General features: G+C 36.4%; 2 protein-coding genes across 2 annotated transcripts; both read left to right on the plus strand. All coding sequences in view use genetic code 11, as the record gives it.

Moving 5' to 3' along the window:
- Positions 1-480: 480 nt before the first annotated feature.
- On the plus strand, positions 481-7,730 carry EGR_00922 (hypothetical protein; the record flags this gene model as incomplete). The annotated part of the gene is made up of 6 exons (XM_024490171.1): positions 481-543; positions 1,639-1,789; positions 3,424-3,509; positions 3,654-3,808; positions 6,789-6,847; positions 7,516-7,730. 6 exons carry the CDS (start codon positions 481-483, stop codon positions 7,728-7,730), a joined length of 729 nt encoding a protein of 242 aa, XP_024355574.1.
- A 624-nt stretch (positions 7,731-8,354) lies between these two features.
- On the plus strand, positions 8,355-13,456 carry EGR_00923 (hypothetical protein; the record flags this gene model as incomplete). The annotated part of the gene is made up of 2 exons (XM_024490172.1): positions 8,355-8,362; positions 13,372-13,456. 2 exons carry the CDS (start codon positions 8,355-8,357, stop codon positions 13,454-13,456), a joined length of 93 nt encoding a protein of 30 aa, XP_024355575.1.
- Between the last annotated feature and the right edge of the window lie 4,555 nt (positions 13,457-18,011).

Consider the following 18,011-nt stretch of genomic DNA (forward strand, 5'->3'; position numbering starts at 1 on the left):
TTCTGACCAGCATTGGTTTCGCGTTTCTGTGTGAAGGTTGGCGGAAGGGAGATGAGGATAATGAAACAACTTTAATCTGTGCTTGTTTTGCTAATTGATGTAACATACTCGTTAATTGGTGTGAACAATCCCGAACGTACTTCTCATTCCTCTAAGTGAACACCACTTGTTTTAGCATTGGATATTAAATAAGAAGTTCGGAGTAAGGTTTTCGTAAAATTAGTCAACAACTGAGATCCAATTTCTCTTAAATATTTTTCAAATGGGTGCATTGTGTGCATAACCTTGATCTAGCATGCTAACAAACTAAATCGCCTCCTATGGGAACCGAATTTTGATTTCATACAATCTGTATACTAGATTTGTCTTTGCGTATTCAATGCTCAGCGCTGACGAATATTCATGACGACATGAAGATAAGGTGTTTTCTATCCTCATTTCTCTGTTAGCTAGATTGCTGGTAGAAAGTCAACTTAGAGCATGATAGCCCTTAAAATCTCAGGTCTTCAACATTTGTCAGATGCTCCCAAAAGATTTCAAGATGTTCATGTATCTTGTCACAAAGATCACGTACCTTATACGACCGGTCGTTGAAAGTATAAAACCACCTCAAACACAACCACTGATACCGAGAAAACGGGTATCGAAAACAAGCAGTTAATTCAAGATTGTTGCAGCATCAATCTTCATGTACGCCTAACACTTATTGACTTAGATCCAGTGATAATAAGTGATCCTTTTAGGCTTTAATAATGATAGATTTAGGAGTTGTTTTGACGCTAAACGTGACTGCAGTTTTTGAAAGTGGTGCCATCAAGTCTTGCATGAATTGAATGAACATAAGCACAGGCAGAGAAGGCGTGTTAATGGGAGGAAATAATGGCATTCCTTGCTCAAATGCGTTTGAGGTTTACACTCTCTTTCTATCGACATATCATAGGGTCATACGCAATAGTGCTTCTACGTTGGACGAAAATCGCCTGCCAGCGGACACCAATTTCACATTCTAGAAAAAGCCCGACTAGTACCGTTCTCACTTCTCAAGGGAATGCAAACAAACTGGTAAAATCTAAAGAATCAAGAATCCGATAAAGTCAGAAGATTAAGTTCAAGGCTTTTTCTCTGGGGGCGTTAAAATCTCCATGACGTGCATTCTCAAGGCATAAAATAATTCGTTCATAAATTTTTAATGAATTTCACATCAAAATTTATCAGGCACACATTCCCAAATTCCATTTATTTAGACATTTCTTTCTTCATGTGCTTATTTATGCCCTCTCCCTCCATTAATCCGTCCGCTCCTGTTTACAAGTCTGTGTATCAGCCAAAGGATTCCAAAGACGCCGAATGATTTGGCGAAAATTGGTGTGTCGGAATAAACAACGTACGAAGATTGTGTGCCGTAACAGTGATAAGGCGGTTCTGTTGATAATTATCGTATAAAACACCACTTTGCAAGCCTCCTGAGTAATAAGTTTTATAGAGACTATGCACGCTTCATGTAAATAACACACATCTATGTCAGTGTATCAAATTGCCCCGCTGCATTACAAGCCCAAAATGTAGTCTGGCTTCCTCTTGGAGCGTTATAGGAATCAATGTAATTCACCTCTTTCTTACTGGCTTTTCTGGTTCCAGATAAAGGAAATTATTACCTTCTTGATGAAACAAAACCGCATAATTCCAAATCTAATGCCTTCATTAATCAGTGGAAATTTCCATCCAAAATGCGATGCCGGATGCGCTGCTAAAAGATTAAGTGTTCCTAACACGTCTGCTTTAGATTTCAGTAAATGTGCCTGATTTGATCTGATACCTGCAAACTGCTGCAGATCATGCAGTCAAAAATAAAAAGAAGTACAAGCCGATGAAGTAATTTTACAAAAATAGTGACTTTTGGGTACTTCTTGTCGTAAACATGGGTTCTAGTAAGCCCAAAATAATTTGTTGTCATAAGTAGATTTCTTGCTATTTTAAGGAGGTCTGATATCCCAATCGGCACTTTCACATTCACCGCGGTAGCTATTCGGATCAAATGGAACTTCCTCTATATAGAAGAGGCAATTTTGAAAAATGCAGAAATATGAGAGCAAATTGACAACTTAATGCATACTTGGTCTAAGCCGCCCCTTCATATGTTCACTTTTACATAGTGAATGATAGTGTCAGACAAAAAAAGAATTGAGATTAAAGATTCTACACAAATACATACATTATTTTCGCTAGTACATGTTTCCATTAAGGATACTTGCCTTTATTTGATCGTCTATTTCTGTCTAGATGATTTTCTGTGCTATTCTGATCACGGAAGTGCAAGTCAATTGAGCTGCCTCAAACATACTGAATAAGTTGACAGAACGTAAAAGTCTATGCAAACATCGCAACTGGGTGGATGTAATGTGCAAAATTAGTAGACAGTACAGAGCATTTCGTTGAAAACTGTAGCAGGATAATAAATAATGGATTTCCTGTGTAGGGGAAAAGTAATGTTCCAATTTAGAAGGAAACAGAAACTTACCAGAATGTATTTCCTCGAAATGACTTTCTTAAAGTCTTCCCAGACGGATCCGCCGATTGTTTCACATATTTATGAGTGGACCAACCAAATAAATTGAAGGTGAAATGATTACGCAAACAAACGGCTTTTGGACACTGTGTGAAGGCAGATGTAATCTATGTATGTACCGGTGCATCATGTGCATTTTGTTTACCTATCTTCTGGCAGTGTGTTCAGCACTGTTACACTTTTCGGCTCGCTTGCACTTATATCATTCCTAAAGCAAATTTGCTTCTTTATTGCAAGGATGAACCATTTGCAAAATATGAAGATACTTTTGAGGATGAGTACGACATAATTTCTACCTACTAGTTCTGCTTCAAAATCTAGGAAGCACAGGCTATTTGGTACCTTCTGCTGTTGTAGCCAATATTTGTTCTGTCTCGGATCGTGCACGTTGTCCTAAAAGTAGCCTTAATTGTGATCATTTTAAGTCGAGTGCTACGACTGGTACCTTATTACCAAAACGACAGATCGCAGGATGTGTATGCAAATCTCTGACTTCACCGCGGCATCTCATGGTTCGGTCAGACTCAGGTCCAAATGCTAACAATCTACGGGACCTGAGGTCGGCTTCTTGACCAAGTCACTACCCAAGAAATGAAAGAAATGGCACCCTTCGACTACCTATTGGACCTAAAGGAACCATACATCATGCTGTCTTAAACACTCCAAACTGAGTCTCAGAGCAGCCAAATGCAACGTTTAACGCAGACCAACTTATAATTCAGTCTTCTCTGGCACTCACTAAAAATAAGTGAATTAGCACCTAATCAACCATGCACTGGAGTACAGGGCATTTCAAACATACATTACTCCTGTAGCGAAATGAAGTACTTTTTCTTAACTACATTCAAATACAACAGTCCCAAATGTTGAGTTTTCACCAAATCCTGCGATAGTCTGTTTGATATGGAAAGGCGGTGATGAGCTGAATGTATTAGGAGTACAGGTGATGCCTTGAATAGTGATTATTTGGAACTGAACAGAGTGAGGAAGTCATTAGCTGAACAGTTTTTTTTTGCGATAAAAGAAGCGTAACTTCTGCTAATTTCTGGCTCATTCAAGCTGTGAAACAAATATGTGATTCAAGCAGTGCGCACCATGTGGAACTACTCAATTACATTCAGTAGTTGTTATGAGAAATAAGACGAAAAATCGCCATTTTTATAATTTCATTAGTTCAATAATTGGCAGAAAGTACCACAAAACTGACCGAAATGCTTCGTGCAGTGGTTCGGAAGCAATTTAGTACTTTTAAAAATTGTCCATTGTTGTGCTTCAGTCCTCCCCACACTACCTATTATGGTGATAGTGCACCCGTTTGGAGCATCGCCGTTGGTTGTGGGAGGTGAAGGCAGCCGGATGAGCGCATGCTCCTGCCTCAGCTACCCATACGATCGGTGGGCATGCCTGTGTCAATAGCTGTAAATTACTTGAACTAGCATTGGAGTGGGCATATTTGGCAGATCGAATCTCCCTTTAACCGTTAAAATTGGACCAGTATCAAATGTTAACCCTCGTCCTCTTATTCCTTTCACCGTATCCACTTTTGGGGGCCGATCGTGTACATTCAGTAGCCTCACAGAATAGGTTGCGTACTGCCTTTTTAGACATTCGACTTTCGGCGTTAAGGCTTAGAGTGGCGTGCAGCTGGATGTCTTCATGACAGTAGGTTAGCACAACTCTCACACAGGTAAACGTTGCTCAATTATACAATAGAGTTTACTAACTTACTTGATAACTGAGGGATTAACAGCCTTTAGTGCGTCTTATAGCACAATTATTAATTTCTTTTGGTACGGGAGTGGAATCGATCCCAAAATGTTAAACACATGGTAGAAGGTTCCATAGGTAGGTTCCAAGGTAGAAGGTATTCCATACTAGCAGCAGAAAACGGAGCACTTTGATGAACCGTCTGGGCAAACCAACGTTTGCAGTGAAGAAACCCGCACAGTACATTCTTGATTACAGAAAAATTGCAAATAATACTTTATAGCCCTCTCAAATCCGCCAATACGTGAGAAACTCCAACATACTCGTTCTTTTCATGGAAAGCCTCGACAACCATCCATGTGATAAAATGATCGCTAAGCTGGATCACTGGATACTTTACCTCAATGAGAAGTGGTATTTAGCACAGTCCCCCACTTACACGTAAAAGTAGTTGAAAATAAAGGAAGGAAATTTCTTAAATCGGACTAATGTTTTAAGCGATACTCGTGGTGAGACAGCTGGGCCAGTTTAAATTATTGGTTCTACACGAAAGCACCCTCTTCATACCAATCTTGTACTAAAATTATGCGCTTAGATTCGTTAGTTTCTTTTGACTCACATAAAACCAATCCAGTCGAAACCCTTATATCTTTGGACAGATTCGCAAGGATTACAGTAGTTATTTGTTTGGAGAACGAATGGTTTAAGTACTACCCATCCAAAATCGCCGCAGAACTGTTGTATTAGTGTGGCTTTGTTTGCTAGCTTAAGCTATAGTGGACAAATTGGTTCATGCTGCTTATATTTACTTCGGATTTGAAGCACAACCCTCTATTACGCCCTCATAATTTTCATGCCCTTATAAGAAATGGAATTACAGCACTCGGTAGTGTGGTGGTAATAGCTGAAATGTCCATGGACCATGGAGGCCCTACTAGAAGAACGCCCGAACAACTGACGGTTCCAGGTAGATTAATGGAAACAACCAATCAAGAGCTACACGAATTATCAGACTAAGCTCAAGATAGGAAAAGTTGATAGCCCCTGGTGCCATCTGTTAGCAGTTTAAACTTTTTTTTTTTCTTTGAAATCTGCTACCTAAAACAAAAACAAATCGATCGTGAAAATAGATCTTTTTGAAAGGTGTAGGCATTCATTTACTAATTGGTACACAATAACATAAATTTCCAAATATGTCCTAACGCATGATCTTTGCTCCAACCATAAAAAACGGTAGCTTGCGCCGTTGCAGCTTCCTAGCAGATTTTTGGCATTAGTGTGGTTGACAATCACCTTGCCGCGTGGGGTCGGGTAATGGTCGACTCAACTCACCAAGTCGTGGAGAGGTCTCTTTGTCAGGAGGTCCCTCTGGATAATTGACAGTATGAAGGTGTTGAAGTCGTATGCGAATGTCATAAGCTGTATTGTAGTGACGGCATGCAATGACCTCTAAGTCCTTTGGCCAATGTTAGTATCTCGAAGCACAAAATATCCATTGTCTTTGACAAAACAGCGGCATTATTCACCTTAGTCTTGTTGGTCTACAGTATTTGGTGAAACAATAATGAAGGGGTGTAACCTCATTCATTGCTGTCTTATCTGCCAGAAGGTGGCGTTGTAGGACATTCAGTTCTCCGCTATAAAAACTGCTGCTTTCATGTTAATATACATTATTTGGCATCCATTTAAGCATAATCTATGTTGCACATGTCATGCACAAGAGTGATACGATTTATTCAGCTATTGTTTCACTTGTTTGAAGAAATCTGGCCAGTAAAAGTGGTCTTTAGAATGGAGAAAGTGACCTCTTTATGTTATTTCACATTAGCATTCCATTAATCACGGGTCTATTGAGAATCTGTTGCACAAGACTACTGCAAGCCCACATACACTTGCAACGATTGTAAATATCCTACTAATTTCTTGGAATAACTGACATTGTGATGACCCATTTATCATGCTTTGGATAGGGGTGACCGCTGACAAGTACAAATGCATTCGTGATGCCAATTATTTTTATACTTCCAAGCCTTTATAGAATTGGATACAGGTTAACTTGTCAGAGATGAGCATTATCATCATGACAAGTAAATCAAATTGTAAGGGGCAGGCGTAATGTCGTTGTGAAGGTGCTACTTTTGAGGCTCGTCTAAGTCTGTCACAATGACAAAGGTGTATGTAGAGGAAAAGTTCACCCAATATTCTCTACTTTGAACAGGCCTCCATCAAGGCGAATTTGTTGCCCGTCAGAGAAGTCAAAATGCGACACTTGGAAACTCGAACTCAAGAAAATTCAAGCGTTAAAATCAGCGTCAGCCTCAGCATACCCATCTGATAGCATTTGAAACGAATAGATTCAGATGTGTACTTTGTATGATTAAAATAGGGCGTATATATATCCATATATGTATAAAAATATTTTTTTTGCATTATCGATTTTGGGCGCATACGTATATCCTCATACGCGTGGATGTGTTATATTAATCAAAAATAATTGTTTCCATACTAATTAAAGCGAATGCAATTTCTCACTGGTAGAATTTACTGTATATATATTCCTATATATGCAGAAATGTAACTTTGTATTACTGAAAATTTGGCGGATAAATACCCACATCTATCTGTGTAGGATGTAATTTTTCCTTAATAGTACTAAGCACAGACATATGGATTTATGTGCGAATCCATACTTTTGTCAGTAAAAATAAGTGTGCATATATGCTAGAATGTATATTATTATTTTTTTCAAATTCCGTGCGTACATGATCATATGCATGTAACCGTGATTGTTTTACAAAAATTAGGCATGTATGGATGAATCTCTCTATCTAGGAAATTGTGGAAATTTATTTACACATGTGTGGATGTTTTTGTATTATGGACTTCGGGTGTATAGATATATATACCCACGTGCAGTGTAGACGTATTTTTGGATATACTTAGAAGTATACATATTCTTATATTTTTGGACGTATTTTGGATAATTAAACTTGAGTATGTTGTAGCGGCCCGAGACCTCACCGAAGACAAGAGAAGACATGATACTCAGACAGAATATATACATTCGACATACGGAGGGTATTTGGGATAATGGCACGGCCCTAAGGCCAGCCCTCCCAGCGAGGTACAATGGCTAAGTCAAAAGTGGCTCCTTACCAAAATTGGTCGGTCAAAAAACTTCCGAATTATTACAATATGCGCATCTAAATATGTGGGTGTATTTTTCTACTATTGAACTTTAGTGCATGTATGTCCATATACTTGTGGACACGTTATTACATGTTTGAATTTGATTACATACATATGTATGTCTATATATGGTTGGAATGTATTTTGGACTATAAAATTGAATAAATATATGTTTATGCATATATTGGTACATGATTTATTCATAATTTTTTTGTATATGCATGCTTATACATGTGCAAGAATGCATTTTGGTCTTATTGAAATTTAGCATGCGTATCCGAACATGTGAATGTGTATTTTACATTATTTTAATTAAATTTATACCCATCCATATACCTGCGCATCTAATTTCATTGAGTTTGGGTGTACGTATACTTATATATAGGGTAGATGAAAATTTGTATTTTCTTGAATTTTATTTGCTTTCATTTCTATACATATGCGGAAAGCATTTCCGTATGAATTAAAGTAGGTGCGCACACAACCATATGCGGTAAGATGTGTTCGTATTGTTAAATTTAAATATATACATATGCATATACTCATCGATGTATTATTGTATTGGTGCAAACGAGCTAATGCCTACTTCTATATATTAATGCATTTTTGCATTATTGAAAATGAGTGTTCACCTTTCCACATATGCGTAAGGTACATTTATTATTAGAAAAACTTGAGTGTATACATGTATATTTAGGTTAATATTTGTTTTATTGTAATTAATTAAAACATGTACAATACTTATGAGAATTTTTGGTATTATTCAAATTTAGTATATTTGCATAAAAAGGTACAAATGCATTTTTAAATTGTCGAATTTGGGTGGACACACATATGCACGGTTTTGGATGCTATTTTATATTACAAAAATTAGGTGTATACTTGTGCATAAATGGACAGGTAATTTTAGAAAGCGATTTTAGGCCTAATAGTACTCATATACTTGTAGAGGTGTCGTTTTTTGCTTGGAAATGCATTTATTTTTTCAAAATAAAGTGTATTTTTCTATATAAATACCCGCATGCATTTTCCACCCATATATAAAATACGTATTTTGTTAATATTAGGTTTTTACCCATGCATATACCTGTAGATGCTTTTAATATGTAAAACTGAGTGTGCATATCCATTTTTTGGGTGATGATGTATTTTTATCCTAGTGAAATTGAGTAAACACATATCCAATATGCATTTTTTATTGATGCAATTGCGTGCATACATACCCATATGCCTGTTCACATGCATATCTGTCCGTGGAAATTAATTGCGTACATTTCAATGTGTGTGTAAAGGTGCATTATTTTTCTACTAAAAATGAGGGTGTACATAATTTTATATTATGGATGTGTTATTTGATTAGTTAAGTGCAAAAATGCTTATCCATTTAATGTGGGAACTAATCTTGTATTACATAAGTTAGATGCTTGCTTACCCATACACGTGTGGATGTGGTTTTGCATTGCCAAAACTAAGTGTATACATATCTACACGTGTGTGGACTTTAATTGCGCATTAGCAAATTTGTAGGTTTATTAGTCCAAATACGCATACATATGATTCTGTGTTGGCGAAATTGAGTATACACATGTCCACATAAATTTGGGCGTGTTATTTGATCCAATTTGAGTGTATTTATGCCAATATATGTAAAATACATTTTTGCATTATTCAGTTCTAGTGCATACATATCCATATTTGTGTAAACATTTTTTACTAACATTGAGTGTCCACATTACTATATGTGGAAGTGATAACGCACATATCTATATATTCAGGCATTTTTGTGAAATTTAGCATATGCAAATTTGTGTTTGTGAATGAGTAGTCGTATGTTGATATTTAGTGTTTGCATATTTATACATGCGTGGATGGTTTTCTATTGGCAAAATTGAGCGCGTATCTGTACATGTATGTGCAGATGTATTTTTTGTTTCCTTAAATTTGAGTACATACATTACCATACATGTGTGGAGACGGGGTTTCATTATTATGCTTAAGAGTATACATTTTCATCCATTTGAGGATGTATTTTTAGTAAGATTTTGTGTGTACGTATCCATGTCTGTGAGCATATTTCGTATTAGTAAAATTTATCTTTCTCGTACACGTGTATGTTTGGGGATGGATGTTCATTTGTCAAATGAAGTTAATACATATCCATATATATGTAAAGAGGTATTGTTGGGTTAGTAAAAAAAAGATGTATGCTTATTCATATACGTGCAGATGCAGTTTTCATATTGAATTTGCGTGTTTACAAATAAGTATTTCCATTTTTTACTTTAGATAGGCATAAATAATTGATTTTCAAGTGCGATTACTTAAATTTTTTATTTTTGAAACTTTTTAAGTACCTTTGCTTGTATGCGCTGATGTATGCTTGTATTGGGGGAATTGATATTTTACGTGCGCATGTATGTGCAAATGATTTTATTGAAATTGTTCATGTGTGGGTGTATTTTTGTGCATTTGATTTGCAGTATGCATAGATGCGTACATGTGTAGTTTTATTATATACGCACGTTTTTTGCATCCATACAATTTTGCAAACATTCGTAACTATGTATGTTCGGCTTTTTTTGTAGTATATATGTTTTTATTATTAATTAGGCTTGTCATAAACCTTACGGCACATTTTCTCCAATTTTGTTGGTTTTCTTTTTTTGCAATTGATTGCTCATAGATATCTTTATGGGGAATGTTGCAGTAGAATGTTTTGCATTTGTATGTACGAATATATATTTTGTATTTGCGTATTTGCATTTTCGCAACTGAGCACACATATTTGACTGTGTTTACATTTTTATGTTTTTTAATTAAACCCATTCATACAAACTTGTCTTTTACTCTTATATACATACAAATGCTTTATTTTATGCTCATGGACCTCCAATTATGCTCATGCATATATACCTTTGATGCATGCATGTACGAATGCATACATTAATCTACTTTGTTTTGGATCTATATCTAGCAAAATATGTGCTTAAAGATACCTTGTGCTTATGTCCACATATGCACCTTTGTTTGCGCATTCATTACATATATGAATGTATATTTACGTATGCATTCCTATATGCTTCTATGTAATTGTACATGTATGTTTTTACGTCTGTGTGTGGATGTATTTAGATGTGCCTATATATGTTTGGGTCTATGCACTCATGTGTGAATAAATGTAAATATGCATGAATGTTATCATATATATGTATGCGCACAAATCCCTTTTATTTATGCATATTTTGTTTTATAGGTATGTCTTGTGTATATGTATCTGTATTTGTGTGTGAATGTGTGTATTTATGACTGTTTAAGTGTAAATATGGCTGTAGGTGGGTGCGTATGCTTGTACATATGTGTACACTTATATGCATGAGTGTGTGGTGCTATATGCACATATACCTGTATATTTTTGTATATGTATATATGCGTACATGTACTTATGAATGGGTACTTGTATTTATTTTGGAAATAGCTTATATGAGCGTGTATTTGTGGATGCTCAATTAGCGTGTGAGACCCCATCAAATACTTTGCGGTTTTCGCATATATATCATTGTTACCCGGGGTTAATTTACCAAAATTCTGACAACTATATCAGAATGCAAACATGAGCATTAAGTTTCACAATGCATTTATGCACAGTTCCAAAGATACCCATTTCGTTTGCGCACACCTTTCATCACATCATTTTTCCGGAATTAGATGAGGGTGTATGCTTATTTCAGTGTATTGCACACCGTACACGAACAGTTCACCTCCATGGACTCCACTTGCGACATAGTATGAAGGCGCGTTGCCATCTAACGCCAAGTGCAGCATTATCCTAATGCAGTTGTTTAGGCTTCCATGTACTTGTACAAATTACAATGCACTTTAGACAAGCCACAAATTTGTGGAGAAGTCGATTACTGCTAGCACTTTTCAAGCAGACACTTTGCGTCATCGCCTGAGATTGGTAGTGTTTATTCCAAAATTTATCGTATAGATTACGGCACTTTCTACAATAACTAGATTTTAACCTGATGATTGGCAAAAAAGAGCTCCTATATTTCCTTAATTTGACATGTAACATTAGTGTTTTGCATTGTCTTGCGTTTAAAATGATGCTATAATTTTATAATTTTACAAGATGAACTAATGTTCAATTTAAGAGAAACGAGTTGTGCAGATGATTGGATTAATTGTTCGATCAGGCGCATTCTAACATGCATCATAGGGTAGAAAATCTTAAATAATGGTCCACGGAAGTAGCATGATCGCCGAGCAAATCACAGTAATCAGTTGAAAGTCTTGGAGTTCACTCGTTTGTAAGTTGAACTAGGTTCTCATTTACGAATGCATTTTGCATACAAAAACTATTTGTTTGACTGAATTAAAGTTAGAATTAGTTAATTCAAAGCAGGAGACTGAAAAGTGGGACCTATAAGTCTGTTTAAGTGAAGACGAATTTCGTGGTCACATTTACGTCTATTTTTACTATAGGGCAGTGAGGAATTGGGGATGGCAGTGTTGTCGAAGTGATATTTGCACACCGTTAGTGAAGGTGGTAGTGTAGATCACCTGTCAAATTTAAGTGAACTCATGGATGTGATGTTTTGGAAGAAAGCCACAATAGTCGCAACGACAATTCCTCATTTCGTACTACTTTGGTACAGTGCTGGATGTAGCTGCGACTGTAGAATTTTTGTTCATATTCATTGGTTTTTACCATTGGCATTGATCTATCATACATTCACTTATCACTATTTTGGGAGTTAAATGACGTCATTATGCTCTTGGTCCTACTTGTTGTGCATATCTAGAAACTTATCAACGACTGCAATACTTCGTATTGTCTTGCTGGTAATGTAAATGCGCGTAATTATGTTCACATGAATTCCGAATAGAACTTACCTTATCTGTGTAAGCATTTAAAAAACAAAAAATTCCCACGTATGACCAGCATATTCATCAACTATTGTATATTGTAAATGGTCATTTTACCAACACTTGACATGATTTTGATTGCCAGGTAATGCTAATTTTAAAGAATTAGGCCATCTGCTGTGGCCATAAACTGGCATCACATGTAATTAATCTTAACTAACGTTTTGTTATCGTTGAGCACATGGAGGCAGTATGCAAAGAAGTTTTGTAAGATTTTTTTGAATTACGGAATTCTAACCTTTGTATTCTTTCCTCGGTCTTTCTTTAGTACTTTAAGATGAACGAGTTTAGAGTACTAAACTGATTGATTATAGTTTTCGCAAGAATTCTGACTTTCGCATTTGTTAAAATTTGGAGGTCCTTGCCTTTCTCCCTCCTTCCCAATATTTACATTGCTTTAAGATCCACGCTCTGCATTGCATTGCTTGGCCAAAGCGTAGGCTAAGATGAAGTAGATTAACTGGCTCGTAAAATGTTAGAGTGCAGTGAATTCTGTCAAAAACGACCCCAAAAAATCAATTCTACAACCACTTTAAAGCTCAGTCTGCATGAAACCTATATGTGCATTTACAGGAATACCTTATGACGTGTAAATAAAAGAATGAACAAATGGACAATAATTGTGGATAGACCCAGGAAGGCCCATTGCAGTTAAAAAACTTGCATCTAAGTTTACATTTGTGACTTCTAATCGTCACGAAAATGATAGATATGCAGGCCGTCCCTTTATTCACCTAGTTTTGTGCATGACATGCGACTTGTATAGCTTGAATTGAACCAGTGTTTCATAATTAATTATTCACAATTGTATAATCCTATTTTTTTGCTCCATAGTTCTTCCGAATTTTAACAACCCTCTTGTCATGGTCAGCAAGAATTTTAGTTCAGACTCGACATTCACAAAATTATTTAGAACAGATTTCACCCAATGAAGTGGCATTATATAAATTAATGATGTTTTAAATTTGTTTCTTTCTTAGTTTTGCTGTTCAGGCAGGCAAGGCATTTACTCCAAAGCTTATTATCTTTCTTTTGTGCCAAAAAGACGGAGAATGTGTGAATTGATACCACTAAAATAGAAGTTTTAATGTTGAAAAGTAATTTAAACATTTTGAAACTTTACTTTGATGAGATTTAACAAATTATTTAAAAGGGGGCATAAATATATTCGAGATGGAGAATAGGGTTGCACTTTTGCTTGCTTCATTACAATGCAGTAATTTTCACTTCATAATAATTGCTCAGGATCATTTTATCAAGACACTGTTGACGATCTTTCTTCATGTAAACTCAGTACATTGCACCTGTTCCAATTTCTTTTCCAAGTGATCTCTTGCACAAGTTTAAAACACCTGAGGAGCAAATCAGGTCAAGAATCATTATATCACATCGAAGTAGCCACGGGCTGATGCTCAAAACATTGGCGCGATGCTCAATAGCGGGTCTGCTTAATAGCCACCTTGAGGGAGGTGATACTGCGAAGCGTAAATACGAAGTTATGTATTTAAATACACTTTGGTAGTGCCCCGAATAACACCTTACTTTTGAGGTCCTATTAGGAATGCTGGCTAATTCTGAGTCTTTTGTCGTCAGAATTCCGTAAGATGGAGAGCACCAGGCTAAAACGTATCACCGAGAAGGATGGTAAGTTGTACACAGGTGCGAGACATGGCCAAGTTTAAAATCGCGGAGACAGTAGGCATGGAGGGGGTAGTTGTCGAAAGAAGGCACAAAAGTACTTTCCTGATTAACTGTTTCAGTGTGCATGATTGGTGGGCGCAATGTGATTCTGCTGTTAGCAAGAGGTGATTAAACTTGCCTGCCAGATCCAAAACTTTGTTTTATTTTCTCTGCAGCCTGGAAATAAAATTCCTTAGAAGGTGTTTCATGAACCTCACTTACCGTCAGATAGCGTGCTTTGAATAAAATATCGTAGAGGTCCACTGATTTATTTGTTTTAAAATTTGGACAGTTGATCCTCAGTTAATGTAAAATGACATAATGATATCATATTTCTATTTAAACTAACTTATTTTTATCAAAGCTACGTATCCGTGAAGGACAACCAAACTGATCAGTGAGGTGGTGGAAGTTAATTTACTCTATTTGTTGACTTCTTATCCCCTGATTATGCATTTTCTTTAAGTGGAAAGGAATCAATTCCAAATGCACGAATCAATGCATTATCTGGTCCATAAACACCTTCAAAAGTCTGTATCTTTTTGGTATGGTCACCTTTTTCAAAATACATATGCTTCATTCGATTCTTATTGTACGGAACCAGTAAGTGATGCATCGCAGATGATATTCGCTCTGCCTCTGGCTGCATTGTACACATTCACACATAGGACTATACCAATTACCATTCAAGCATATCCACCTTCTATTCGATCGTCCACTCAATAAGGTTCTGCACATTCTACTTTAATAATTGAGAAACAATAAACGAAATGGGTGGTTTAACAATCGCAAATACGGTAGGCATGATTACGCAACTGATGTGGACGGATGTAAAATGTAAGATAACGGCATTGCGGTCGTAACAAAACATTTGCTAATGTTAGCCGAAATCGCCAAAAGAGATTTCAGCGCATAACATCAGTCATCTAGTGAAAGCTGAGGTATAAGATAAAGTGCTAAAGGAGATATTTACTCTTTCAATGGGTCCATTACTAATGCATTCTTCTTAAATTAATAATAACTTATGAGTAGCGCTTTGTTTGCCACGTTGATCTTTTTCATATGGGCAATTTTACGATAAAAATATATCATTTAGGTGAGAACGTATGATACGGTAGCGATGTGAGGCATTAAATTTATTAATTCGTTAATGAAGGAGTTTTGAGAGCAGAGATTTCATGTCGTATGGATTACAGAAGTTCAATCGCTAGTTTAAAATGCACATGGTTCATGAAACAATCAGAAACTTATGTCAAAGGAAGATTCGTCTCCAGTGTAAGGGAAATAAGATACCACGTGCTTTTATCTCAGATATCGCAAAATTGGTAAATGATCCTCAAAGCGTTCGCATCATGCTTGTTGGTCAATGGTTAAACAAACGATGCTATTAAAGTTATGTAATCAATTTTACTACGGGATATTTAGTAAGGAAAACACTCATACCAACAATATGTCATCGAGTAAATTAACAAAATTAATTAAAGGAATTTACACGCCATAAAAAAGCATACCTTTGGACCGTAAGTTGAATAGCATTAATAAATTAGCGATGCAATAACCTTATGCTTTCTGCATTATGCTTGTCAATTTCTTTTGGGGTTTACTAAAAGACAGTCATTAATTTGATATTACACAAATTAAATCAAGTGATTTGGTGTCCTAGGCTTCAATCTCAGGCATCACTAATAAAGCACATCCAACGCGCGTGCCTCAATGCAGTAATTTCACAAATAAGAGGCCACACCTACAATGGCTTTGAGTGTCCATTCAGCTGATCCAACTGAAGGGCATTACCAAAGTGGTTGAGGTGGCTCCTATAACCGTCCTCACCTCCATTTGATACAGCACCCCAAACCACAATGAGAGGTGGAATTTGCCTCAGAATAAGCTAAATTAGCTCCGCAGATTAATCACTCGGTTTCGTATTTCTTTTTTGACCAAAGGTCACAAATGCGTTTTGCTTATGATTTCTACGAGTAGAGGCGAGATATAACCATTGAAAACACACCATCTACAACTATACTCATATCTTTTGATTAACCAAAACTCCACACAGCGTTTTATAGCAATTTACTTGCACACTATTTTTGGGCAGGATTATCGCTTTTTTCCCTTATCGGCTTGCTTAAACCTAATAGGAATTGCAGCAAACGATAATCTAAAAGTGATTGCTTTGATTATTTTTAAGGAGTGCAATTTCGTGTAAATATCTTAATTTTTGGGTGGTACTAGATATAACTACTAGGTATTCAATTTAAAAACAGTATATCTGAGCACAATCTGCCATTTATGGTAGAGTTAAGTAAAAATGCAAATACGAATGGCATGTTATATTCACTATTCTATTATGGTAGAGCGATGACAGGTGAAACGTTGAGCTGTTGTTGTATCAAGGCAGCAAACTGTTTGCAAATTTGGAGGGCAAAAAGCTTATTGCATGTGACTGGCCTCTCGGCTCTAATGGATCAAGATGGAGCATGGTATATATTGCCGCAATGCATTCAGAAGAATTATTCTTTGCCTTTAATGCACTTTAAATATCCACCTGTTAGTTAGAAACCATTTAACAGCGGTGTTAACTTCATTTGCTTTGACGGAATACCTGTACTAAGGAACATTAAAAGCGCACCTAAGAGCTTGATGGCTATATAAGTGGACAGAAAGTAAGAAAATATACCACGAAGACTATTTAGTCCATTTATTTTGATGTGCGGTTAAACAAACATGGAGGGAATGCTAGGGTAAAAAGGTTGAGGATAATCGCTAAAATTGTCGGTCGTCTTTTTGATGATTAAAAAGGGGTTCCAGCGAAGAAGTAGAGAAAGGTAGAAACGCAAACTGAGGAGCTGATGAAGGATTGACATGTATCAACGTATGCCTTAATGCCTTGTTCTCGAGCATCTTGTCATTTATCGTGTATGGAATGTCAGACTGCGCATGGGAAACATTGTCTTCACGGAGCGTCAGCTGATCATCACTAGGATGATGTTAAAACGTGTTAAGTTCCCTGTCACCCCCTTTAAGCTATTCTTAAATACTTTTACATGAGTTGGGTTTAAAATAAAGTAATTTAATCCTTTTGGCGTTCATTTCAGGCTAAGCAGGTATTGCTCCTACTTGTCAACTCTAATAGTTGAGGACAGTAAATTATTTCTAGATGCTGATAACAATAGACGAGCAGAGCAGGAAACTAAGTGTAGAAATTGCAAAAACTGCAAAGATCATAAACAATCACTAGATGTTCAAGCCTTCTTGAAGAACAGCAGCAGTGGTGGTACAAGAGGTGCTTGCAAAAAAGGGGAAGCAACACTAAAATGCGCAACTGCAATGAAGAAGTGCAAAAAAAAGAAAAACATAGAGTAAGAACACAAATTACTTTTCGTTGCCAAATAAAAAGACTTCTTTTTTCTTCTCATATTCGTGGCCAGTATCAATATCATCCTATTTACTTTTTACCGATTTGGCCATTACTCTTTTGGGTGTGTCTGTCTATTTCGAGGTAGGAATTGGATAATTCTGTAAACGCACCAGAACAGTGCAATTTAATCTACAAATAAAGCAAATTAAGTCCAAGACCGATGTACAAAGTCCCTGTGTGGATTTGTGTCATTGACTGTGCACACAATATCTGTTGCACACATGTTGAAGCAAGTGTCTCTTGTGCTACGTAGACTTCAAATGCCACTCATGCATCATTGTAAAACCCCATACCCAAATTTTATCATTAAATGTACTTTTGTGCTAAAAAGAGGTTGCAGAGTCTTCTTATGTTTTTGATAATGTAGCAAAGCGACATTAATTTCTTGACAAGTGTTAACGCGTTCCGAAGAAAACACGTGTAACTACGACCAATCAAGGAATGCAACATAACAGATTCTCACGATGCTAATTTAGCAGGCGCTAAATCTCAATTTAATAACTACTATTTATTTTCAATATG

Source organism: Echinococcus granulosus, assembly GCF_000524195.1.
Source record: "Echinococcus granulosus chromosome Unknown EG_S00003, whole genome shotgun sequence".
NCBI lineage: Eukaryota > Metazoa > Platyhelminthes > Cestoda > Cyclophyllidea > Taeniidae > Echinococcus > Echinococcus granulosus.